This window comes from Bos javanicus, chromosome 4 (assembly GCF_032452875.1).
Source record: "Bos javanicus breed banteng chromosome 4, ARS-OSU_banteng_1.0, whole genome shotgun sequence".
NCBI lineage: Eukaryota > Metazoa > Chordata > Mammalia > Artiodactyla > Bovidae > Bos > Bos javanicus.
The window spans coordinates 66526287-66551728 of NC_083871.1; the positions used below are offsets into that span (position 1 = coordinate 66526287).

The 25442-nt window shown below is 45.0% G+C and overlaps 1 protein-coding gene across 3 annotated transcripts in view; it reads left to right on the top strand.

Annotated features, from left to right (window-relative positions):
• Positions 1-25442, top strand: part of NOD1 (nucleotide binding oligomerization domain containing 1) — an 89853-nt gene that overhangs the window by 55868 nt on the left and 8543 nt on the right. For 2 of the 3 annotated variants that reach the window (XM_061414224.1, XM_061414225.1), the window contains 8 exons: positions 1850-3677; positions 6655-6738; positions 7977-8060; positions 9477-9560; positions 15166-15249; positions 16342-16425; positions 21040-21123; positions 25348-25431. In XM_061414224.1, coding sequence (XP_061270208.1) covers positions 1850-3677; positions 6655-6738; positions 7977-8060; positions 9477-9560; positions 15166-15249; positions 16342-16425; positions 21040-21123; positions 25348-25431 — 2416 coding nt within the window. The remainder of the gene's footprint in view (positions 1-1849; positions 3678-6654; positions 6739-7976; positions 8061-9476; positions 9561-15165; positions 15250-16341; positions 16426-21039; positions 21124-25347; positions 25432-25442) is intronic. The other variant, XM_061414226.1, reaches the window with a different exon arrangement.

The window sequence follows — 25442 nt, forward strand, 5'->3', positions numbered from 1 at the left end:
AGCTTCTCACTCTCACTGCTCCTGCTCACCTCACTTTTGTTGTTTTTGTTGTTGCTAAGTCCTGTCCAGCTCTCTGACCCCATGGACTGCAGCACACCAGGTTCCTCTGTCCTCCATTCTCTCCCATAGTTTGCTCAAATTCATGTGCATTGTGTCAGTGATGGCATCCAATCATCTCGTCCTCTGTGGCCGCCTTCTCCTCCTGCTTTCAATCTTCCCCAGCATCAGGATCTTTTCCAGTGAGTCAGATCTTCACATCAGGTGGCCAAAATATTGGAGCTTTAGCATCAGTCCTTTCAATGAATATTCAGGGTTGATTTCCTTTAGATTTACTGGTTTGATTTCCTTGCTCTCCAAGGGACTCTCAAGAGTCTTCTCCAATACCACAGTTCAAAAGCATTAATTCTTTGGCACACAGCCTTCTGTATGGTCCAGCTCTCACATCCAGTTGAATCTGTACATGACTACTGGAAAAAAACATAGCTTTGACTATACAGACCTTTGTCAGCAAAGTGATGTCTCTGCTTTTTCATATGCTGTCTAGGTTTGTTATCTTCCCCTATGAAAAAATGAAAATATTCCTTTGATGAAGAGTTTTCTAAAAGGACTTTTCTCCATTGGGCCCTTTACCTAGCTACTGTGACATATTTTCAAGTATAATTCACTCTATAAGAAGCCAGATGCAAAAGGCTGCATATTGTATGAATCCATTTATAGGAAATGTCCAGAAAAGGCAAATTTATGGAGACAGAAAGCAGACCAACAGTTTCCCAGAGCCAAGGTGAGACAGAGATAGTCAGCAAATGCACTTATGATGGATATTGTACCCCTGGATTATAGCAATGTTTGCGTAAATCTGAAAATTTACTAAAAATAATTGTAAACCTGTTGTAAAAGAGGTGAATTTATAGTCTGTACATTTTCCCTTACTAAAACTTGGAAAAATAGAATTTACTTCACAAATGTTAAGCAGAGAACCAAGTTGATAGGAGAGGGTTGTAAATGAATCTGGAAATATGCATGTGGCCAATTTTTATTGTTATCATTAAAACCCCAAAAGTATTTTAAGGGAATTTATGGAATACCCTTTTTTTGCCTGGAGTAAGGCCATTTTGTAGCTTGGTTCTGCAGAGTGGCACCCACGTCCTCATGTTAAACCATGTACCCGCCTATGGGCAATCCCAGGGCTCCCCCTAGGGCATGTGCTAAGCATCAGTGATTCCCCAGGCCTCAGCTTTGGAACCAGGACTGCTGTGCTCTGTGGAGTCCTTTATTTACTCAGTTATAGTGAGGCACAGCCCCTTTGTAGTCCGTATTAATATCAAACGTATCATCACAAAAAATTTGGCATTGGGTTTTATGAGACTATTTAAGAGCAGTGTAATAAGCACACGAAGTTTTGGGACAGTTTCTTCCTCATAGTACAAGTTTCGGTGTAGACTGGCCTGAGCTGTTTGAGTGGAACACTTGGGGTGGGCTGGAGCAGCAGAGCCACGTAGCCTAGCCCTCTATTTTGAAGGGGCTTCAGCTTTTAGCTGGTGTTCAATGACGACTTGTGCAGAGGAGTAGGGAGCCTGATTCAGACACTGATCCCAGTTGGATTCTGTCCCTGCTGGCTGGCTAAATTTGAGGTCCGGCAGAGAGGGGTGGAGGCCAGAGGACCAGGGGATTCTGGAATGCTAGCTCTTTGTATTTGAGGAGTCCTTGCACCTGGACTCAGTGTCCAGGCTGTGGGTTTGTCTGTCTGTGTACTTGTTTCTCCACCTGAGACCTCCCTATTGGATACCCTTTCCACCTGTGTCTGTTTCTCATCCTTCTCCCACCTCTCACCCACCGGCTCTCCCTGCAGTGAGCGGATACAGCCAAAAGCTGCAACAGCAACTGGGCCGGGACTCCAAGTTCATTCTGTGTTATGCCCAGAAGGAGGAGCTGCTGTTGGAGCAGATGTACACGGACACGGTGGTGGAGCTGGTCAACTTCAGCAACGAGAGCCTGGGCAGCCTGGACAGCCTGGCCTGCCTCCTGGACGCATCTACGGGCGTCCTCAATGAGCAGGGTGAGATCATCTTCGTGTTTGGCGATGCAGGCATGGGCAAGTCCATGCTGCTGCAGCGGCTGCAGAGCCTCTGGGCTGCAGGCCAGCTGGACCCAGGAATCAAGTTCTTCTTCCACTTCCGCTGCCGCACCCTCAGCTGCTTCAAGAAGAGCGCGGCACTGTGTCTGCAGGACCTGCTCTTCAAGCATTACTGCTACCCAGAGCAGGACCCCGGGGAGGTTTTCGCCTTCCTGCTGCGCTTTCCCCACACGGCCCTCTTCACCTTTGATGGCCTAGACGAGCTGCACTCAGACTTCGACCTGAGCAGCGAGCCCGATACCTCCTCCCCTTGGGAGCCCGCCCACCCGCTGGCCCTGCTGGCCAGTCTGCTCAGTGGGAAGCTGCTCAAAGGGGCGCGCAAGCTGCTCACGGCCCGCACGGGCGTCGAGGTCCCGCGACATCTCCTCTGGAAGAAGGTGCTCCTGCGCGGCTTCTCCCCTAGCCACCTGCGCGCCTACACCGGCAGGATGTTCCCCGAGCACGCCGTGCGCCAGCGCCTGCTGGATCAACTGGAGGCCAACCCCAACCTCTGCAGCCTGTGCGCGGTGCCCCTCTTCTGCTGGATCATCTTCCGGTGCTTCCAGCACTTCCACGACGCCTTTGAGAGCTCCCCACAGCTGCCTGATCTCACGGTGACGCTGACTGACATCTTCCTCTTGGTCACCGAGGTCCACCTGAACAGGACGCAGCCCACCAGCCTGGTGCAGCAGAACACGCGGAGCCAGACGGAGACCCTCCGCGCCGGCCGGGACACCCTGTGCTCGCTGGGCCGGGTGGCTCACAGGGGCATGGAGAAGAGCCTCTTCGTCTTCAACCAGGACGAGGTGCAGGCGTCCGAGGTGCGGGAGGGGGACCTGCAGCTGGGCTTCCTTCGGACCATGCCGGAGCTGGGCCTCGGAGGGGAACAGCAGTCCTATGAGTTCTTCCACCTAACCCTCCAGGCCTTCTTTGCTGCCCTCTTTCTAGTGGTGGACGACAAGGTGGGCACTAGGGAGCTGCTCAGATTCTTCCAGGAGTGGACTCCTCCCGAGGAGGCTGCGGCCACATCCACCTGCTATCCTCCTTTTCTCCCCGTCCATTGCCTGGGGGGCCACGACCTGCATGGGGAAGACCCCTTCAAGAACAAGGATCACTTTCATTTCACCAACCTCTTCCTGTGCGGGCTGTTGTCCAAAGGCAAACAGAAACTTCTGCAGCACCTGGTGCCCACCGCTGCCCTGCGGCGAAAACGCAAGGCCCTGTGGACTCATCTGTTCGCCAGCCTGCGCTCCCACCTGAAGAGCCTGCCCCGGGTTCAGTCTGGGGGCTTCAACCAGGTGCAGGCCCTGCCCACCTTCATCTGGATGTTGCGCTGCATCTACGAGACACAGAGTGAAAAGGTGGGGCAGCTGGCGGCCAGGGGCATCTGCGCCAACTACCTCAAACTGACTTTCTGCAATGCCTGCTCGGCTGACTGCAGTGCCCTCTCCTTCGTCCTGCATCACTTGCGCAAGCGGCTGGCACTCGACCTGGACAACAACAACCTCAACGACTTCGGCGTGCGTGAACTGCAGCCATGCTTCAGCCGCCTCACTGTCATCAGGTGAAGCCACCAGGTTCAGGGAGCGGTTGGCAGGGCTGGGGCTCAGGTGACAGACCCAAGGATTAGGATCCTGGAGCTGGATTTCCTGGGTTATCCTGGGACTCATGACCACAGATCTGGAAGCATCCAGACCTTCTCTGTCTCAGGGTGAAAGTGAAAGTCGTTCAGTCCTGTCCAACTCTTTGGGACGCCATGGACTATATAGTCCATGGTATTCTCCAGGCCTTTCCCTGGAGAGTGGGTAGCCTTTCTCTTCTCCAGGGGATCTTCTCAACCCAGGAATTGAACCCAAGTCTCCCCCATTGCAGGCAGGACTGCAGCATACCAGATCTCTATTTTGGCAAATGAGGAGGCAGAGGCACGGAGAAGTTGCTCAAGGTCACGTATGGGGGCCGTGGTGGAGCCAGAATCATAAAGAACCTACCTTTTGAGATTTATGTGAGGCTCAGAGATAACCCGTGAGAAGTTCCTGACACGAAAAATTTTATAAAAGCAAAAAAAAAAGATTTTGTGCTTATTAGCATTAATTTCTACCAAAAAAGCTGGCAGCCCTGAGCAGCAAAGGATCTCAGTAAAGAATGCTGACTCTTAGTTTCCTGTCTGATGGTTTAGAGGAAAGAAAAGCCAGTCAGTCTTCTTTCTTCTATTAGCATCTTGTGTTAAATATGCCTTGTAAATCTCTACGGGGGGTTTCAGTTCTCTGCTACTTGGCTCATGCATTCCTGAAGAGCAGAAGGGATTTGGAACTGATTCCAGGTACCAGTTACACCAGCACCAGAGTGTACATTGTGCAGGGATGGGTGGATGTAGGGAGCCCAAGCCTGTGCTGGCCTGGGAATTGGGACGTCTGGAATCTGTTCTCTGCGCTCTCAGCCAGCAACTCTCTGTATGTAGCCTCAGGCAACGCCACACTCTGCCTCCCCGTGCCCCTTTCATAAGGTGGAAATGCTAGACCAGTATGATGGTCCCGTAGTTTGCCTGCAAACAGCAAAAGACAAAACAGGAAGAAATGGACCACCCTAAGGAAGCATTCTGAGCTCCCTAAGGGCGTCAGTGAGGATTAGTTGTGGCTGAGAGTTAGAGAAAACTCACAATACTGGTGGACTTTCCAGGTGGTGCTAGTGGTGAAGAATGCTCCTGTCAATGCAGGAGACACAAGAGACACAGTTTCCATCCCTGGGTTGGGAAGATCCCTTGGAGTAGGAAATGGCAACCCACTCCAGTATTCATGCCTGGAAAATCCCATGGACAGAAGAGTCTGGTGGACTATAGTCCTTGGGCCTGCAGAGAGTGGAGCATGACTGAGCACCAAGCACCACCAAAATACTGGTGGCTTAGATAAATTATAAGCTTATTTGTTTCTCATGAAAAAGCTTAAAGGAGGGCAGTTTAGGGCTGCTATGATGTCTCCATGACCACCAGCCTTGGCTGTCTTTTGCCTTACTGCTCTGTTGTCCTCCCTATCTGACTGCCAACTCTTGGCCCAGAATGGCTGCTTCAGCTCCAGCCATTCAGTTGACGTTCTAGTCACCAAGAGGAACAAAAGGCAAAGGACAAACCCCATTCTTCTTTTGGTAAATTTATTTTATTGAATTATATTTGATTTACAATGTTGTATTCATTTCTGCTGTATAGCAAAGTGATTCATTGATTCAAAGGGATTCAAAGTGATTCAGTTACATAATTTTTTCATGTTCTTTTTTCCATTATGGTTTATCACAGGATATGGAATATAGATCCCTGTGCTCTACAATAGAACCTTGTTTATCCATTATGTGTATTGATATAATACACATAATGTATTATATAATGTGTAATACAGATAATGTGTATCACAGATAATGTGATATCTGCTAATCCAAAATTCCCAATCCATCCCTACCCCATCCCACCCTTCCCCTTGGCAACCATAAATCTCTTCTCTATTTCTGTGAGTCTGTTTCACAGATAAGTTCATTTGTTTCATATTTTAGATCCCACACATAAGTGATATCATATGGTATTTGTCTCTTTCTGACATTTCATTTAGTGTGATACTCTAGTTGCATCATGTTGCTGCAAATGGCATTATTTCATTCTTTTTTATGGCTGAGTAGCATTCCATTGAATATGTGTACCACATCTTCTTTATTCATTTATCTGTTGATGGACATTCAGGTTGTTTCCATGTCTTGACTATTGTGACTAGTGCTGCTCTGAACATAGTGGCATATTTTTAATTATAGTTTAGGACACATCCCATTCTTTTAAGAAAACTTATCAGCCACTGCTAATGAGAATTCTGCTTAGATTTCACTGGACAGAAGTTAATCATGTGTGCCCAGCTAAAAAATGGGGGATTCTGTTTCTAAGGAAGCATGAATATTGGGAGTGACTAGTGGGCTCTGGGATAGTCCTGCAGTGCTTGTAAACACTGTGCCTCATCACCAAGACTAGTAACATGAGTGGGAAGGATCCCGAGTGTCTGATATGATCATTCTGATTGGCCATGCTTCCAAATCCCATAGCCCCTTGTGAACAGTGAGAGCCACATTGACACAGATGCTATGCTATGCTAAGTCACTTCAGTCGTGTCTGACTCTGTGTGACCCCATAGACGGCAGCCACCAGGCTCCCCTGTCCCTGGGATTCTCCAGGCAAGAGCACTGGAGTGGGTCATTGACACAGAGGCCCCTGGCAAATGCAGTATATCAGAGGGGGCTGGCCACATGTGTCCTTCAGGTGTCCCTCGTAGCCATTGTGTTGAGTCATAGCTGTGCTGTAGCCTTGTCAATGGGCTGATTCTGGTGGGTTTCTTAGCCCCCATGAAGATCAGGTTCTATAGGAGCCATGTAACTGGCTACTATGGCCATTCTCTCTGGGGGCATTTATAGCTGGGAAAAGCTGGGACCTATAAGCTTCAGAACCTTGTGGAATTAATGTTCTTTCACAGTGAGAAGCTGCTCTGATTCTTAAATTTCTTTACTGTTTTTTTCAGACTCAGTGTGAACCAGATCACTGACAGTGGGGTGAAGGTGCTATATGAAGAGCTGACCAAATACAAAATTCTGACATTTTTAGGGTATGTATTTCTCAAGAACACTGGGACAGCTATGTAGTAAGAATAGAGAGTAGCAGGAAATTGCCCTTCCTATGGATCACTGGATGGTTGAGACTGATGGCCCTGGACACCAGGAAAAGCATTAGTCTGGGAGCCAGGAATCCTGAGTTCTGCTTTTGGCTCAGCCAGCAGCTCACTCTTTGAGAAAGTCAGGAAATCTCACTGAACCCAGCCCTCTCATCCCCCTTGTATAATTGGGATCCTAATATAGGCATATAGTTTTACAGGTGGTGATTGAGAGATATAATGGCTGCATACCTGGGGATATGTTTTATGAATGTGAGAATACTATTTATGTGGCAGATTTCACTACCTTGGGTCCATGATCTGTTGTCCAGAATCCTTGGAGCATGACACAAATCAGGAATCACTGTTCCTACTACCAGCAGTGGCATGACCCCATTTTCGACACTTTAATATTTCTGCAGCAAAATGTAGAAACAGTCAAACCAGTTGAGATAAAGATCATGAACAGCATCACATTGGTTGTCAAAATAGTTATGAGGAAGTTTGGGTTTGGGGAGCCTTTGGGATCTTGGAGTTTGAGATGAGGGGCTGTGGGCCAGCCTGGCCAGCCCCATGGCGGCTGTAGACTCTATGAGCTGGAGGCAGCCTGTCAGCTTCTTGGGGCCTTAGTTTTCTCAGCCATCACATGAGGACACTGAAGCACTCGATCCCAGGTTGCTTTTTGGCTCTGGAGTTCCGGTGACCATGGAACACTGGAAACCTGTCTGCTTACCACTTTCAACCTTATTGTTGCTTTGGTATCAAGTGGTAAACGGACTAAAAGGTAGGCACTCAGGTGGTTCTAATGGTCAGAAAATGTTACCCCTTGAGATTATCCCTTCATCTCAAAGTGCCCCCCTGCCTACCATTTATTGAGCACTTACATGCAAGAGCTTGGAATGATCTCGTATGATCCTCATAACAATCCTGTGAGAAGCTGTAAATCTTACCCCTTGTTACAGATAGAGAAACCAAGGCACAGAGAGGCTGGGTGCATTGTCCCAGGTCATAAAGCTGGGGAAACTGGCAGTGTTGGCCTTGACCCCAGCCTGTGAGACCCCTGAGCCCCAAACTCTGGTCTCCACATGCCCTTCCTTTCTCCTTTTGACCCAGACTCTGGACATCAGCAGACAGCACTTACTTTAAAAAAATAATGGGGTCATAAATTCTCATGGCCGTGCTTTCTCTCAAAGCTTATACAACAACCAAATCACCGATGTCGGAGCCAGGTACATCGCCAGAATCCTGGATGAGTGCAAAGGCCTCACACACCTGAAGTAAGTGGGGTGGGTGCAACGGGGTCTTCAGCAGCTTCTCTCGGTCACCCGTTGTTGTTCAAGCAAAGAATAAATGTCACCCTGGAGCTGCCTTCTGCTTGCCCCAGAGCCTTATAGTTCAAATCAGGACATCTGTGTGGTGAACTGTGGGTGAGGCTTAGAGTTTGGAAGGGTATGCGGAGGTCCTGAGGGGAAAGCCCTACCATGTTGGGAGCGAGAGCCTGGCATTTTGATTTCATTAACTCCTGACAGGAGAAAGGCCACAAGTGTCACCCTTTCTGGAGGTCTTTTTCCCCTGAGGAAGTTCCTCATTATCTTAGTCCATCTTGCTTTTGTAACAAAATAACATTCCCAGGTGGCACTGTAAAGAACCCGCCTGCCAATGCAGGAGACAAAAGAGACTCAGGTTTGATCCCTGGGTTGGAAAGATCCCTTGCAGGAGGGCATGGCAGCTCACTCCAGTATTCTTGCCTAGAGAATCTCATGGACAGGGGAGCCTGGTGGGCTACAGACCATAGGGTCTCAAAGAGTCAGACACAATTGAGGCAACTTAGCATGTGTGCATAAACCCTGGGGATTTCTTTCTCACGGTTTTGGGGACTGGAGAGTCTAAGGTTAATGTGCCAGAAGATTAGGTGCCTGATGAGGGCCCGATTCTTGGTTCTTCAGTTCAGTCGCTCAGTCATGTCCGACTCTTTGCGACCCCATGAATTGCAGCATGCCAGGCCTCCCTGTCCATCCCCAACTCCTGGAGTTCACTCAGCCCCACGTGGTGCCTTCTTGCTGCGTCCTCACGTGGTGGAAAAGAGGGAGAGGGAGCATTCTTGGACTTCACTTATAAGTCACTAATCCCATTTGTGAGGGCTGTGATGCATAACCTTATCACTTCCCAAAGGCCCCATCTCCTAGTATCCTAATATCTAGGGGTTAGGATTTCAACATATAGATTCTGGTGGGGTGAGGGAGGCAAACATTCAGGCCACAGCCATCTAGTTGCAGGCAACAGTTTGAACCTTGGCTGTGTCATAGGAAATGTCCTGCTAAAGATGTCAGAGCACCGGGCTTGGAGGAGCCCCTGGTGCTGCTCTGGTGATGGGACCCTACCCCTTGACCGTTTGCAGTTGAAGTGGGAACCATCTGGTCTGCTGATGGAAAGGAGTGATGCTCGGAGGTCATTTAAAGAATCTGAGGGAGAACTCGGATCCCTTAGTTTCTGCAGAGCTTGTGTCCCCTGGAGAGGAGTGCTGACTTACTTTCCTCAGAGCTTCAGGCCCCTTCCTGAGGGGAAGCCCAGGGAAGGCTGCTGTGGGTCCCAGGAGAAAGAGGGCCCCAGGGGGCTCTGTGCCAAGGATGAGGGTGGCTGATGCTGGAGTTCCCTCACAGCTGGAGCTGATGTGTGCATGACTCTCTCTGCAGATTGGGAAAAAACAAAATAACAAGCGAAGGAGGAAAGAGTCTCGCTCTGGCTGTGAAGAACAGCAAATCCATCTTTGAAGTGGGGTGAGTAGAGGCAAATGCCCGTGGGTGTTTGTATACGACCTGCTCTGAGTACACTAGTGCTTGCTGGCCTGTAACTTTCCTTTTTTGCGATATTTTTGTCTGGTTTTGGTATCAAGGTGATGGTGGCTTCACAGAATGAGTTTGGGAGTTTTCCTTCCTCTACAATATTTTGGGACAGTTTCAGAAGGATAGGTGTTTACTGTTCTCTAAATGTTTGGTATAATTTGCCTATGAAGCTATCAGGTCCTGGCCTTTTGTTTGCTGAGAGTTTTTCAGCACTTGCAATTGGTCTGTTCATACTTTCCATTTCTTCCTGGTTTAGTCTTGGGAGCTTGTACCTTTCTAAGAATGTGTCCATTTCTTCTAGATTGTCCATTCTATTGGCATATAGTTGCTCATAGTAGTCTCTTATAATCCCTTGTATTTCTGTAGTGTTCTTGTATCTTCTTTTTCATTTCTTATTTTATTGATGTCAGCCCTCTCCCTTTATTTCTTGACTCTGGCTAAAGGTTTATCAATTTTGTTTATCTTTTCAAAGAACTAGCTTTTAGTTTCATCGACCTTTGCTATTTTGTCTTTGTTTATTTCTGCTCTGATCTTTGTGATTTTTTCCTGCTACTAACTTTGGGCTCTGTTTGTTCTTTCTCTGATTGCTTTGGGTGTAAGTTTAGGTTGTTTGAGATTTTTCTAATTTCCTGAGGTAAGATTATATTGCTATAAACTTCCTTCTTAGAACGACTTTTGCTGCTTTCCATGGGTTTTCGATTGCTGTGCTTTTTGTTTTCATTTGTCTCTAGGTATTTTTTTAATTTCCTCTTTGATTTCTTCAGTGATCCATTGTTTTCTTAGTAGCATGTTGTCTGTTGTTGTTTAGTCTCTAAGTTGTGTCCAGCTCTTTTGCTTCTCCGTGGACTGTAGCCCACCAGGCTTCTCTGTCTATGGGATTTCACAGGCAAGAATACTGGAGTGGGTTGCCATTTACTTCTCTAGGAGATCTTCCCAACCCAGGGATCAAACCCATGTCTCTTGCATTGGCAGGCAGGTTCTTTATCACTGAGCCACCTGGAAAGCCCAGCATATTGTTTAGCCTCCACATTTTATGTTTTTTTTTTTACAGTTATTTTCTTTAGGTGATTTCTAATCTCATAGCTTTGTGGTTGGAAAAGATGCTTGACAAGATTTCAGTTTTATTAAATTTACTGAGGCTTGCTTTATGGCCCAGCATGTGATCAATCCTGGAGAATGTTCCATGTGCACTTGAGAAGAATGTGTATCCTGCTGCTTTTGGATGGAATGCTCAATCTATGTTTCCTTATTTTCTTTCTGGATGATCTGTCCATTGATATAAGTGGGGTATTAAAGTCCCCTATCATTATTGTGGTACTGTTGATTTATCCTCTTCTGGCTGTTAGTATTTGCCTTATATATTGTGGTGCTCCTACATTTTATTTTGGGTACATATATATTTACAGTTGTTATTATTTTCTTGAAGTGATCCCTCAATCGTTATGCAGTGTCCTTCTTTGTTTCTTGTAACAGTCTTTAAAGTCTATTTTGTCTGATAGGAGCATTGCTACTCCAGCTTTCTTTTGATTTGTATTTGCATGGAATACCTTTTTCCATCCCCTCACTTTCAGTCTGTGTCCTAGATCTAAAATGGGTCCGTTGTAGACTGTGTGTGTGTGTGTGTATATATATGTATGTATATATGTCTTGTACCCCATTTAGCCAGTCTATGTCTTTTGGTTGGGGCATTTAATCCATTCACATTTAAGGTAATTATCAATATATATTTTTATTGCCATTTTGGTAATGGTTTTGAATTTGTTTTTGTAGGTCTTTTTTCTTCCTCTTTTGTTCTCTTGTGACTTGATGACTAAGTGTAGTGTTGTGTTTGGATTCCTCTTTCTTTTTTTGTGTATGTATCAATTGTAGATTTTCAGTTTTCATTACCATGAGGTTTTGATACAGCAGTCTGTATATAAACAAGATTGTTTTAAGCTTCTGATCTCTTAATTTCAAATGCATTTCCAGTATTCTGCATTTATATTCTCCTCATGGTTGCTGGTTTTGAGGTCATATTTGTGTGTGGATGATATCCTACCTTTATATATGTTTGATTATACTGGTAAGCTTTTCCATTCATGATTTTCTTGTTTCTGGTGTGGCGTTTTTTTTTCCACCTAGAGAAGTTCCTTTAGCATTTGTCGTAGAGCTGCTTTAGTGATGATGAATTCTCTTAGCTTCTGCTTGTCTGTAAAGCTTTTGATTTCTCCATCAAATCTGAATGAGAGCCTTGCTGGGTAGAGCATTCTTGGTTGTAGGGTCTTCCCACTCATCACCTTAAATATATCATTCCAATCCTTCTGGCCTGCAGAGATTCTGCTGAGAATCTCTGGGTGACTATTTCCTTCCCTGTATTAGGGAAATTTTCAGCTATTATCTCTTCAGATGTATTCTCAGGTCCTTTCTCTGTCTCTCCTCCTTCTGGGACCCCCACAATGCAAATGTTGTTGCATTTTATGTTATCCCAGAGGTCTCTTGGACCGTCCTCATTTCTTTTCATCCTTTTTTCTTTATTCTGTTCTGTGGCGGTCTTCATTTTGTCTAACTTTCTGTGACTGCAGTTTCTATTCCACAGGCTGCAGGGTTATAGTCCCTTTTGCTTCTGCTGTCTGCCCCCTCATGGATGAAGCTGTCTGAGAGGCTTGTGCAGGCTTCCTGGAGGGTGAGACTAGTTCCCATCCACTGGTGGGGAGAGCTGGGTCTTGTCCCTGTGGTAGGCAGAGCTGTGTCGGTGGGTGTGTTTAGTGGGCAGCTGTATGGTCAGGAAGACTTTAGGCAGCCTTTCTGCTAAGGGTGGGGCTGTGTTCCCACCTTGTTGGTTGGTGGACCCAGAGTGACCCAGCACTAGAGCCTACAGGCTATCATGTGGGGCCAGATTTTGGTGAAAAAATGGAGGCCTCCAGGAAGGCTCATGCCAATGAGTACTCCCAAGAACTACCATCATCAGTGTCTTTGTCCCCACAGCAAGCCACAGCCACCCTGCCTTTGCAGGAGACTCTCTCCAATATGAGCAGGTAGGTCTGGCCTAGGCTCTTACAAGGTCATTGCTTTTCCCCTGGGTTGGTGCATGTGCCCTCCAAGAGTAGAGTTTCTGTTTCCCCCAGTTTTGTGGAATTCTTGTGATCCAACCCCACTGGCTTTCAAAGGCAGATTCTCTGGGACCTCCTCCTCCTGTTGCCAGGCCCCCGGGCTGGGGAGCCTGATATGGGGCTCAGAACTTTCACTTTTGTGGGAGAACTTCTGTGATAAAAGTTTCCAGTTTGTGGGTCACTCACCTGGGAGGTGTGGAATTTGATTTTATCGTGATCATCCTGCCTTGTTGGGGCCTCCTTGGATGTAGGATATCTTCTTTGGTAGGTTCCACCATCTTTTGCTGATAGCTGTTCAGCACTTAGTTGTGATTTTGGTGTTTTCGTAAGAAGAGGTGAGTTCACATCCTTCTAGTCCACCATCTTGTCTCTGCCTCCCCTCTCTGGAGGCTTTTTTAATTCAATTTTTTTATTGAAAATACATGTAACATAAAATTTACCATCTTAACCATTTTAAGTGTACAGTTTGATACACTTAAAATTAAGTATATTCATAAGTCATGCAACCATCATCATTATCCATTTCCAGAACTCTCTTTATCTTGTAAAACAGAAACCCTATACCCATGAAACAGTAATTCCCCATTCTGCCCTCCCCTCAGCCCTTGGCAACCACCTTCCTACTGTCTGTCCCTGTGCATTCAGCTACTGTAGGTGGTCACGTAAGTGGAGTCATACAGTATTTGTCCTTTTGTGACTGGCTTCTTTTACTTAGCATTAGGTTCTCAAGGTTTATCCATGTTGTAGCATGTATCAGACTTTACTTCTTTTTTAAGGCTGTATAATACTCCATTCGATGCACATACCACATTTTGTTTATCCATTAATCTGTCAGTGGACACTTGGGTTATTTCTACCTTTTAGCTCTTTTGAATAATGCTGCTATTGCCATGGGTGTACATATATCTCTTTGAAGCTCTGATTTCAATTCTTCTGGGTATATACTCAGAAGTGGAATTGCTAGACCACATGGCAATTCTGTCTTTACTTTCCTGAGGAACCACCATATTGCTTTCTACAGCACCTGTAGCATTTTGCATTCCTACTAACAGGGCATAAGGGTTCCAGTTTCTCCACATCCTCACCAACACTTGTTATTTCCTGGTGTTTTGATAGTAACCATTCATATAGGTGTGAGGTGATACCTCATTATGGTTTTGATTCAGGAGACTATTTAAAGCTTTTCATAGTTACAATTTTCCCCTGATTTTAAAAGAAACATAAATAGTTTTATTTGTAAAATATGGAAAATATTATATGGAAAATATGAAAAGTTTAATAGAGATCATCTTCTCAAAAATAATTGTCAACCCTAGATGTCAGTTAAGCTTTCTTGATCTCTCTCTCTATATATATACTGTTTTAATATTGTAGATGTCAAACTATCCGTATAGAATTTTACTCATTCTTCACTCAATCTCATGTCATGAATAGTTTCCCACTTTATTAAAAGTTTGATCTTTTACAGTTATATTCACACACTTTTTATGCAAAATGCTGAAAACTCTCATTCTGGGGTTTTACAAGCCATACTGCCAGAGACATCAGCAGGCCACTTGCCTGGAGAGAGCATGTGGCTGAGGCGGCTTTGGTTGTGTTGTGGTGGGCCCAGCAGACTTGCTTTCTGTAGAGAGTGACCCTCAGCCTTTTAGAAATCACTGACTCTTATAGGCTCAGCACTGTTCTGAGTGGCTTTGCATATATTAACTCACTTCATTCTCACAACTCTATAAGGAAATGCTCTTCTTATTCCTGCTTTCAGACGAGGAGACTAAGACCTAAGAGACTACACACCACCCAAGCACGCATAGGTGGTAGGGGGCAGGGCCAGGTTGGGAACCCAATGTTTTACCATACGGACCCTTGATTTAGCCAGATCCTCTTAAGGTTTTCTGCTGTGGGGAAGGGAATACAGTTTGTCATTGCAACTCCCCACCCAAACTACAACAATCTGAACAGCATGGTTTGATCATGTCCTCTTTACATACCAGGAGAATTGCTGATTAAGTTTCTCCGTGTGTTTCTTGATATTTGCCTTATGCAAGACTGACTATGCTTTCAGGAACATGTGTCACTGCTGCTCAGGGTCAAATGGATATTGGGACCTGGCACCTCCCCAGGCCTTCCTTTCAAGCTCTTGTCAACCTGTATATCCTGTGACATTTCAGGGACGGGCACGAGCTTAGGCTCTGACTGACAGCTTTCCAAAACTCAGGGGTCAGAATTGGTTTCTAATTGTGTCTGACTTATGTTCACAAGGCTTCTACTGGTTTTGTTCCTCCAGAGCAGCTCACTAAGGGGCTGGTGGAGGGATTCATCTCCAGGCCACAGCTCCAGAGATGGAGCAGAGACATCTGCCTGTTGAGATTACACACCATCTCCTGTGGCCACAAGCAGAAAATAAGGGGATGAGCATGAGGTAACTTTTACTGTCTCGCCTCTGTCCTCAGGATGTGGGGCAATCAAATCGGTGATGAAGGAGCAAAGGCCTTTGCAGAGGCTCTGAGGAACCACCCCAGCTTGACCAACCTGAGGTAACTGCTACTTTCTGAGACCCAGTGTCTTCAGGGCCAACCTGGGCACTGGGTGCACCTCTTGTTTTACCAGGGGAGGAACCAAGGGGAAGAGGGTGGCTGGCATTCCTAACAGGGAAGGTATTTGTGTGTGTGGTTTTACTTTTTCCAGAACATTTTTATTGACATAGAAGATAGGCATACAGTAAAGTACATCATGGTTAAGTTTTCAGCTCCGTAATGTGACATGTGCACACACCCATCATATCAGACATGAGACACTGCCAGCCCCTTGGCAGTCTGCATGTGCCCCTTGGGGGTTGGGGAGGAATTCTTCAGTCAAAATAAAACTGAAAGGGACACTGGGCAGCTTATTTCTGCCCCTTCTTCATTCTCAGGATGGTGCTGGGACAAGAGGGGACCTTTCATCTCCGTAAACAGACTTGGTCCTTCCCGGCCCTCCTTTAAACCTCTGGCTGAATCCCTGAGACCTGGGTGTCTCTTGGTTGCCTGTGTTATTGCTGTCAATTACAGAGAGTCTCCTATGGTAGGGGAAGTAGCAGAGTTCCTTCCTTATGAGAACAGAGATTTCCCTAGGCCTCACTGATGTGTGCCTGTAGGTGTCAGCATCCAAAGCAGAGCTGGCCAAGCCTCTTCAGCCCGCTGTGGGCATTGTGACCAGATCTGGCCCATGTTTCATTTCCCTTCTGGCCCGTCCTCATGGTCTGAACCTGGGCTCTGAAGCAACAAACTCGAGCGGCTGCTGGCACAGCTGAGCACTTCTGCTTCTTGCTTTGAGTCAGCCCAGGCAGGGGCCACCTCCTGGCAAGTCTTTCCAGATGCTTTAGTTGCTGAGTGTGTTAGGCTCTCAGTTGCGTCCGACTCTTTGTGACCCCATGGACTGTAGTCTGCCAGGCTCCTCTGTCCATGGAATTCTCCAGGCAAGAAAATTGGAGTGGGTTGCCATGCCTTCCTCCAGGGGATCTTCTCCACCCAGGTATCAAACCTGGTTCTCCCACATTTCAGGCAAGTTCTTTACCATCTGAGCTACCAGGCCAAAGGCAAATGTAGACATGTTTTTAATAACCTCCTCCAAATGTTTTTCCTTCCTAGTCTTGCATTCAACGGCATCTCTACAGAAGGAGGAAAGAGCCTCGCATGGGCCCTGCAGCAGAATGCATCTCTGAGAATATTCTGGTAATAACCAGAGTTATTTTGGAAGGTTGGGTCTTGGGGATTTTTCCAAAGACTGTGCACAGCCTAAAATCTTAACTGAAAGGCTGCCTCTGAATTGAGAAGGCTCTGTGCTGTGCTTAGTTGCTCAGTAATGTCCAACTCTTTGTGACCCCGTGGGCTGTAGTCCACCAGGCTCCTCTGACTATGGGATTTTCCAGGCAAGAATACTGGAGTGGGTTGCCATGCCTTCCCCCAGGACATCTTCCCAATCCAGGATCAAACCCACATCTCCCACATTGCAGGCAGATTTTTTACCATCTGAATCATCAGGGAAGCCTGAAAATTGAAAAGGCTCTAGGCCTTTCCTCAAAGGAAGATTTATAATTTAATTTCCTCCTGGAGAAGATGATAGTCATTCCCAGAGGCACAGATAAGTACAGAATGGTGGAATGGGCCCTAGGAGCCTGAGTTTGAGACCTTAGCTTTCTTGGCCACTGCAGGCCTCAGGTAAATCAGAAGGCCAGCCATTCTAACTGTCAGGATATCTCTGGAACACCCCCAGATACGCCTTGAAGGGTCAAACTTTCGCATACTTGTTTCAGTGTTCTCCCTTCTTCCTCTTACATTGCATTTCTCCCATGCAGCCTCCTCCTTCCCCAGCTAGTCACATCCGGAGTTGACCTTCATGCTCCTGCTCACCTGTCCTCACTCCTCTCTGCATTCCAGGGCCACTAATTCATTAATGTTACCTTCTGAAAGTGCTCCTTTTTTTTTTTGGTTCTTCTTTTTTTGGCCATTTACCATATTTTTATTTTACTGTATTTTATTTACTTGCCTGTATCATAAATTCAGGTGAGGAAATTATATTACATGTCTCCATATCCTCCTCATGAGATATTGGCTAAATTAGTTAATGTAAATGTCATTGTGAGAATTCCGACACTAGACCTGCTGCCCAGTAAGCTCATTTCCCTTTTCTCTTCAAAAAATCTCTTAAAAGATTTTGAAAAGTAAAAAAATACTTTCTGAGAAAAAAAATATGACACTGAAGTCTGGCAAGTAGGAAGTGAAAGTACCTCCCCTTTCATGTTTCCTAAATATAATCTTCTATTTCTAGCATTTGAATGTATATTCAAATAAATATCCCTTTTCTTACAAAATAGAATTTAGCAAGTGGCTTAAAAAACATCTCAGCCATATATTGTACATATTTTATATGTCCTTTTATGTCGGGGTTTCTCAGTCTCAACACTGTTTTGACATTTTGGTCCAGATATTTCTTTTTTGTTGAGAGGCTGTCCTGTGCATTGTAAGATATTCAGCAGAATCCCTGGTCTTTGCCCATTAGATACTCTGTAGTGACCCCTAATTGTGACAATCAAAATTGTCTCCAGACATTGGCAAGTGTCTCTGGATGGAAACTCACCCCGGTTGAGACTCACAGCTCTAGGTGGATAATGTCAATCCCCAGAATCTCTTGAGTACTGACCATAAATACATCATGCTTTGTTCTCAGTCTTTTTCGTACAGTAACTCATTCTCACAACCATGCAAGGAGGGTTGTACCGTTACTGTTAACATTTACTGATGGGAAAACTCAGGCCCAGAGAAGTTCAACCACCTGCTGTGGTCACCCTGCTAGTAAGTGATTCCCAGCTGGCTTATCTGACTCAGAGTGTCTTAAGTGCTATGCTCTTCAGCCTCTTTCTTCCTCCTACCTCAGTCTCTCTAAAGGCTGCACACTCACAACTTATTTTTCCTGTTGCCTCTATTGATACTGAAATTTGTTCACATCTTACATTATGACCAAAAAAGACTGCAATCAATACTGCATGTATAGAAACCTGTGTGTAATGTCTTTGCACACCATAAGGTAAATTTCTAGAAGTCTAATTATTGGTCCAAAGTGAAACACATTTAAAATTTGGACCAGTTCAGTTCAGTCTCTCAGTCATGTCCAACTCTTTGTGACCCCATGAACTGCAGCACGCCAGGCCTCCCTGTCCATCACCAACTCCCAGAGTTCACCCAAACTCATGTCCATTGAGTCAGTGATGGACCACCCAGCCATCTCATCCTCTGTAGTCCCCTTCTCCTCTTGCCCCCAATCCCTCTCAGCATTAGAGTCTTTTCCAATGAGTCAACTCTTCGCATGAGGTGGCCAAAGTACTGGAGTTTCAGCTTGAGCATCATTCCTTCCAAAGAACACCCAGGACTGATCTCCTTTAGGATGGACTGGTTGATTCTCCCTGCAGTCCAAGGGACTTTCAAGAGTCTTCTCCAACACCACAGTTCAAAAGCATCAATTCTTCGGCGCTCAGCTTTCTTCACAGTCCCAACTTTCACATCCATACATGACCACAGGAAAAACCATAGCCTTGACTAGACGGACCTTTGTTGGCAAAGTAATGTCTCTGCTTTTCAATATGCTATCTAGTTGGTCATAACTTTCCTTCCAAGGAGTAAGCGTCTTTTAATTTCATGGCTGCAATCACCATCTGCAGTGATTTTGGAGCCCAGAAAAATAAAGTCTGACACTGTTTCCACTGTTTTCCCATCTATTTCCCATGAAGTGATGGGACTAGATGCCATGATCTTCATTTTCTGAATGTTGAGCTTTAAGCCAACGTTTTCACTCTCCTCTTTCACTTTCATCAAGAGGCTTTTTAGTTCCTCTTCACTTTCTGCCATAAGGGTGGTGTCCTCTGCATATCTGAGGTTATTGATATTTCTCCTGGCAATCTTGATTCCAGCTTGTGCTTCTTCCAGCCCAGGGTTTCTTATGATGTACTCTGCATATAAGTTAAATAAGCAGGGTGACAATATACAGCCTTGATGTACTCCTTTTCCTATTTGGAACCAGTCTGTTGTTCCACATCCAGTTCTAACTGTTGCTTCCTGACCTGCACATAGGTTTCTCAAGAGGCAGGTCAGGTGGTCTGGTATTCCCATCTCTTTCAGAGTTTTCCACAGTTTATTGTGATCCACACAGTCAAAGGCTTTGGCATAGTCAATAAAGCAGAAATAGATGTTTTTCTGGAACTCTGTTTTTCGATGATCCAGTAGATGTTGGCAATTTGATCTCTGGTTCCTCTGCCTTTTCTAAAACCAGCTTGAACATCAGGAAGTTCATGGTTCACGTATTGCTGAAGCCTGGCTTGGAGAATTTTGAGCATTAGGCAATGGCACCCCACTCCAGTACTCTTGCCTGGAAAATCTCATGGGCGGAGGAGCTGGGGTCGCTAAGAGTCGGACACGACTGAACGACTTCACTTCACTTTCACTTTACTAGCGTGTGAGATGAGTGCAATTGTGCGGTCGTTTGAGCATTCTTTGGCATTGCTTTTCTTTGGGACTGGAATGAAAACTGACCTTTTCCAGTCCTGTGGCCACTGCTGAGTTTTCCAAATTTCCTTGCATACTGAGTGCAGCACTTTCACAGCGTCAACTTCCAGGATTTGAAATAACTCAACTGGAATTCCATCACCTCCACTAGCTTTGTTCATAGTGATGCTTTCTAAGGCACACTTGACTTCACATTCCAGGGTGTCTGGCTCTAGGTCAGTGATCACACCATCGTGATTATCTGGGTCATGAAGATCTTTTTTATACAGTTCTTCTATGTATTCTTGCCACCTCTTCTCAATATCTTCTGCTTCTGTTAGGTCCATACCATTTCTGTCCTTTATCGAGCCCATCTTTGCATGAAATGTTCCCTTCATATCTCTAATTTTCTTGAAGAAATCTCTAGTCTTTCCTTGGATGCAATCTCAAAAACGACAGAATGATCTCTGTTCATTTCCAAGGCAAACCATTCAATATCACAGTAATCCAAGTCTATGCCCCAACCAGTAACGCTGAAGAAGCTGAAGTTGAACTGTTCTATGAAGATCTCCAAGACCTTTTAGAACTAACACCCAAAAAATATGTCCTTTTCATTATAGAGGACTGGAATGCAAAAAAATTGGATAGACACTACCAAATTGCCCTTCAAGGAATGATTTTTAAATTTTTTTTCTATTTTCTTCTCCTTCCTTTCTTTATTCTTTCATCCATTGGGACACCAGGCTTTAATCCTCTTTACCACCAGGAGCGTCTTGCCCTCTGTGCTTTACCCAGGGCACTTTCTGCTTTTAAGAACAACTGAGAGACTACTGGGACTTTCAGTCACACAACTTGGGTCCTTCATATCTGGCAAAGTGATGATCACATTTTCACATGCATTTGGCAGGCTTTTCTAGGTCTTCATCAGACTGAATTTAGTAGCAGACTGTCTGTGGTGTTCAAGGGATCTTAAAGGCTGCAGGAGGCCAGAGAAGCAAGCACTGGTCCCTTGCTCTCTATGGCCCCTGTCTTCTGTGAAATCCAAGAGCTTAGCAAGGATGGAGGGGAGTACGGGCTCCCTGACAACAGCAGGGCCAAGAAGTAGGAGCTTGGGTGAAGGATTTGCACTAGAAATGAACCTCCATTTATTGTGTTTGGGGCTCAGAGGCTGGGTTTGGAGCCTGGCTGTTTGCTGAGTTCTCAGCAAGTGATTAGCAGCATAAGCAGGAGACGCCTGGGCCAGGAACACAATGAAGGAAGGGTACCAGGTAGGACTGACTGCCCTGAGTCCACTCTTCCTTTTTCTTACAGGCTCACCAAAAATGAACTTGATGACGAAGTGGCAGAGAGCTTTGCAGAGATGTTGAAAGTCAACCAGACATTGAAACATTTATGGTAATTCAGATTTCAACACTGTGCTTTTTAAAAAAAAAAACTTTGACATAAAATTAACATACCATAAAAGTCACTCTTTTGAAGTATACAATTCAGTGATTTTTAGCATATTTGTAGGTTGTGCAGTCAACACTACTCTCTAACTCTAAAACATTTTATCTAACCACCTCTCCTATTCCCCCAAAACCTGTATGCATTAAGCAACCACTCCCCTTCTTCTCCCTTGGTTCCTGCATGCGTGCTAAGTCACCTCAGTCGTATCCGACTTTGTGATTCAATGGACCATCATAGCCCAACAGGTTCCTCTGTCTGTGGGATTTAGCATCTACTAATCTTATTTTCAGTCTCTGTGGATTTGCCTTTTCTGGGCATTTCATAGAGATGCAGTCGTATGATATTGGGGCCTTTTGTTTCTGTGTTATTTCAGTAGCATAAGTTTTCAAGCTTCATCTATGCTGTGGCATGTATCGGCACTCCATTGCTTTTTATGGCTGAATATTCCATTGTATGGATAGTCCAAGTTTTGTTCATTCATCAGTTGGTGGACATTTGGATTGTTTCTACTTTATGACTGTTATGAATAATGCTACTGTGAACATTCGTGCATGTTTGTGTAACCATATGTTTTCTTTTGGGTATATACTTAGGAATAGAATTTCAGGGTTATATGGTTATTTTGTTAACTGATAAACTGTTTTCCAAAGTGATTATGCTATTTACATTCTCAGCAGTCATGTACGAGGGTCACCATTTCTTCACATCCTCACCAACACAGGTCTTCTGGGGTCATACTATCCTAGGGGATAATGAAGTGCTGTGTCTTCGTGGTTTTGATTTGCATTTCCCTGACACTAACAATGTTGGGTGTCTTTTCCTGTGCATATTGGCCATTTGTATATCTTCTTTGGAGAACTGGCTCCACATTCTTTGTTCATTTGTAAACTGGGTTGTGCTGTGGTAAATTGCTTCAGTCGTGTCCGACTCTTTGCTGTAGCTCACCAGGCTCCTCTGTTGATGGGGATTCTTCAGGCAAGAATACGGAATGGGTTGCTGAGCCCTCCTCCAGGGGATCTTCCCCACCCAGGGATCAAACTCTTGTCTCTTACGTCTCCTGCTTTGGCAGGTGGGTTCTTTACCACTAGTGCCTCCTGGGAAGCCTTAAGTTGGGTCATGTGCCTTTTAATTGCTGAGTTGTTGCTGCTGCTGCTGCTAAGTCGCTTCAGTCGTGTCCAACTCTGTGTGACCCCATAGACGGCAGCCCACTAGGCTCCTCTGTCCTTGGGATTCTCCAGGCAAGAATACTGGAGTGGGTTGCCATTTCCTTCTCCAATGTGTGAAAGTGAAATCGCTCAGTCGTGCCCGACTCTTAGCAACACCATGGACTGCAGCCTACCAGGCTTCTCCGTCCATGGGATTTTCCAGGCAAGAGTACTGGAGTGGGTTGCCGCTGAGTTGTTAGGATTCTTTAAATATTCTAGGTACGAGACATTTACTAGATAGATGATTTGCAAATATTTCCTCCCTCTCTGTAGAGTTTTTCAATTTTGCAAATATTTCTTTTCAGTTTCTTCACAGTGACCTTTGAAGCACCAAAGTGTTTAATTTTGATGAAGTCCAATTTATTTTTTCTTTAGTTGCTTGTGCTTTAGGTGTCTTACTAAGAAATCATTGCCTAATCCAAGGTCACAAAGATTTCCTTTAAGTGTTAAGTTTTGCTCTTACATTTAGGTCCTTGATCCATCTGGAGTTTGTTTCTGTGTATGGTATGAGATTTGGGGTCCAGCTTTATTTTATTGCATCTAGATAATCAGTTGTGCAAGTACCACATGTTGAAGACTCTTCCCTTTTGAATGGCCCTAACACTTTTGTCAAATCAGTTGACCATAAATGTGTGAGTTTATTTCTGGACTTTCTTTCTGGTTGGGCCATATGTTTATCCTTATGCCAGGACCATACTGTCCTGCTTATTGTAACTTTGTAATAAGTTTTTGAAACCAGGAAGTGTGTGTTTCCAACTTTGTTCTTCTTAATATTGTTTTGACTATTCCGGGTCCCTTGCATTTCCACGTGAATTTTAGATCATCATGTCAGTTTCTCTCTCTCTCTCTCTATATATATATATATATGCCCAGTGTGTTACTTTTACATCTGTTTTTTTTTTTTTTTCTTTTCTTTCTGACCCATAGACTTTCTTTTACGCCCTTCCCTAGGTGTCAGGCCAGCCTCTCCAGGGAGAACACTGTTAGGAGAGGGAGGGCTAGAGAGTACGTCTTCACTCTATGCGAGCACAGACCACACTGGCCAGGGTGAAGGTAGCCAGTGGGCCTGAGCACTGCCAGGCTTTTTAACCTCTCCTCCTACCCAGCCTCTTGCCAGGTCTAGGCTGCAGGCAGCTCAGCCTACCTCCAGCAAGGCGTAGGTGGTGCCAGTGGTTGCAACCATGGAAGGGATCATTAGGAAATAGCGGAATTTAACTAAATGCAGAACTCTGTGCCCACTTCCAGGTTCTATTTTTGCTCCTTTTGCAAAAAGTCCAAGTCACACTGTGGTCATGCTTACCAGAAGGTTACCACCTCTGCATCAAGACCTGGGGCCCCAGTCTGTGGGAGATGTGGCAGCAGTCACTGGGTCCTGGCTACAGCGTGGCTGCCTGTTCCTGTGTGCTTGGGCAGGAATAGTGACAAGAACTTGCACTGGGCACCGTGATAGAGACTGAGAACTACTTCATACCCATCCTCCTATTGAAACTCACACACTCAGGGTTGTGGGGTTCTCTTACAGTTATTCTCGTGTTATAGGTCAGGCAGCCGAAGAACAGAGAGCTTCTTCAAGGATCTATGGCTGGAAGGTGGGGGAGTAGGTGTAATTGTGTATGAGGAGAGCTTTTAACCATGCTATACTGCTTCCTTGGAAGGGATTGGCTTAATTTCTGAAATCTCATCAGTCATGGTAATACAGGCCTTCATCTTCCTCATGCAGCTGCCTTCTTGGATCAGTGCCCAAAATTTCTAAAGGTCAAGTGCATTTGCAGTCTATCTACAAAAAGCCAGAGGAGAGGAGTGAACCCCTGATGATTAAAAAAAAAAAAAAGTAGACATATCACTGACTTGTGCTGCATTTTTTTTTCTGTGTGGGCTAGAAGCACAGCCTCCCAGGGGAGCAATTCAGGAATTGTTCAGGCTTCTCAGCTCTATCTGAAACCTTCGTTTCATTGAGTCACTGTTACCCACCATAACAGGGTATACTCCTAGAGGCCCCAGTATGGATGCTTTTCCACTGGGACTCATGAATAGTTTCCCCTCCCACCCTCCCTCTCAGATGTTGGATAGGACATGGCACCATTTTGGAAGCCTTTCCCCCCCCCAAAGAAGAGAATGCCTAGCTCTTTAAAAATACTTAACTTTAAAAGCTGCTTTGCCTTTCTCCAGCCACCTGGAAGGAGATATCAGACTGCCTGTTCCCAGATACGTTCCTTAGAATTTGTTGTTCAGACTGGTAGTCTCCAAACAATGAAAAGTGTCAAGCACACATGCATATATATGTTCATGTAGTAAAAGTACCTACATGTGAATATATAGATCTATTATGCTCATGCTAAAAGTATACAGAAAAGTTAAACATTAAATTTATTGATGTATATATATTAATACAATGTTTAATTTCTGCTGTACAGCACAGTAACTCAGTTATATATTTAAAAAAAATAAGTCTTTACTGAATTTGTTATAATATTGCTTCTCTTGTTTATGTTCTGGGTTTTTGGCATTTGGATTTGTAGCTCCCCAACCAATAGTGGCTGCACAAATTTTCATTCCCACCAACAGTGTAGGAGGATCCCCTTTTCTTCAAATCTCCTCCAGTATTTATTGTTGTTAGACTTTTTAATGATGGCCATTTTGACTGGTATGAAGTGGGACCTCACTGTGGCTTTGATTTTCACCTCTCCAATAATTAGCGACTTTTCATGTGCCTGTTGGCCATATGTATGTCGTCTTTGGAGAAATGCCTCTTTAGGTCTTCTGCCCATCAGAAAAGTTAAACATTTTAAAACATGTCATTTATTCTCATGAGTCTGATCTAGACAATCTTTGCTAGACTGAAAGTTAAATGGATTCAGTTCTTCCTGACCCTGTCTCTCATTCCATTATACCCTTCCAACCCCCTAATGACGTGGACAGAGTTCATCCAGTATGACTTGATACAAAAGGTATGTTTTTCTTTCAGGCTTATCCAGAACCAGATCACGGCCAAGGGGATTGCCCAGCTGGCAGAGGCATTACAGAAGAACACTGGCATAATGGAGATTTGGTAAGACTGAT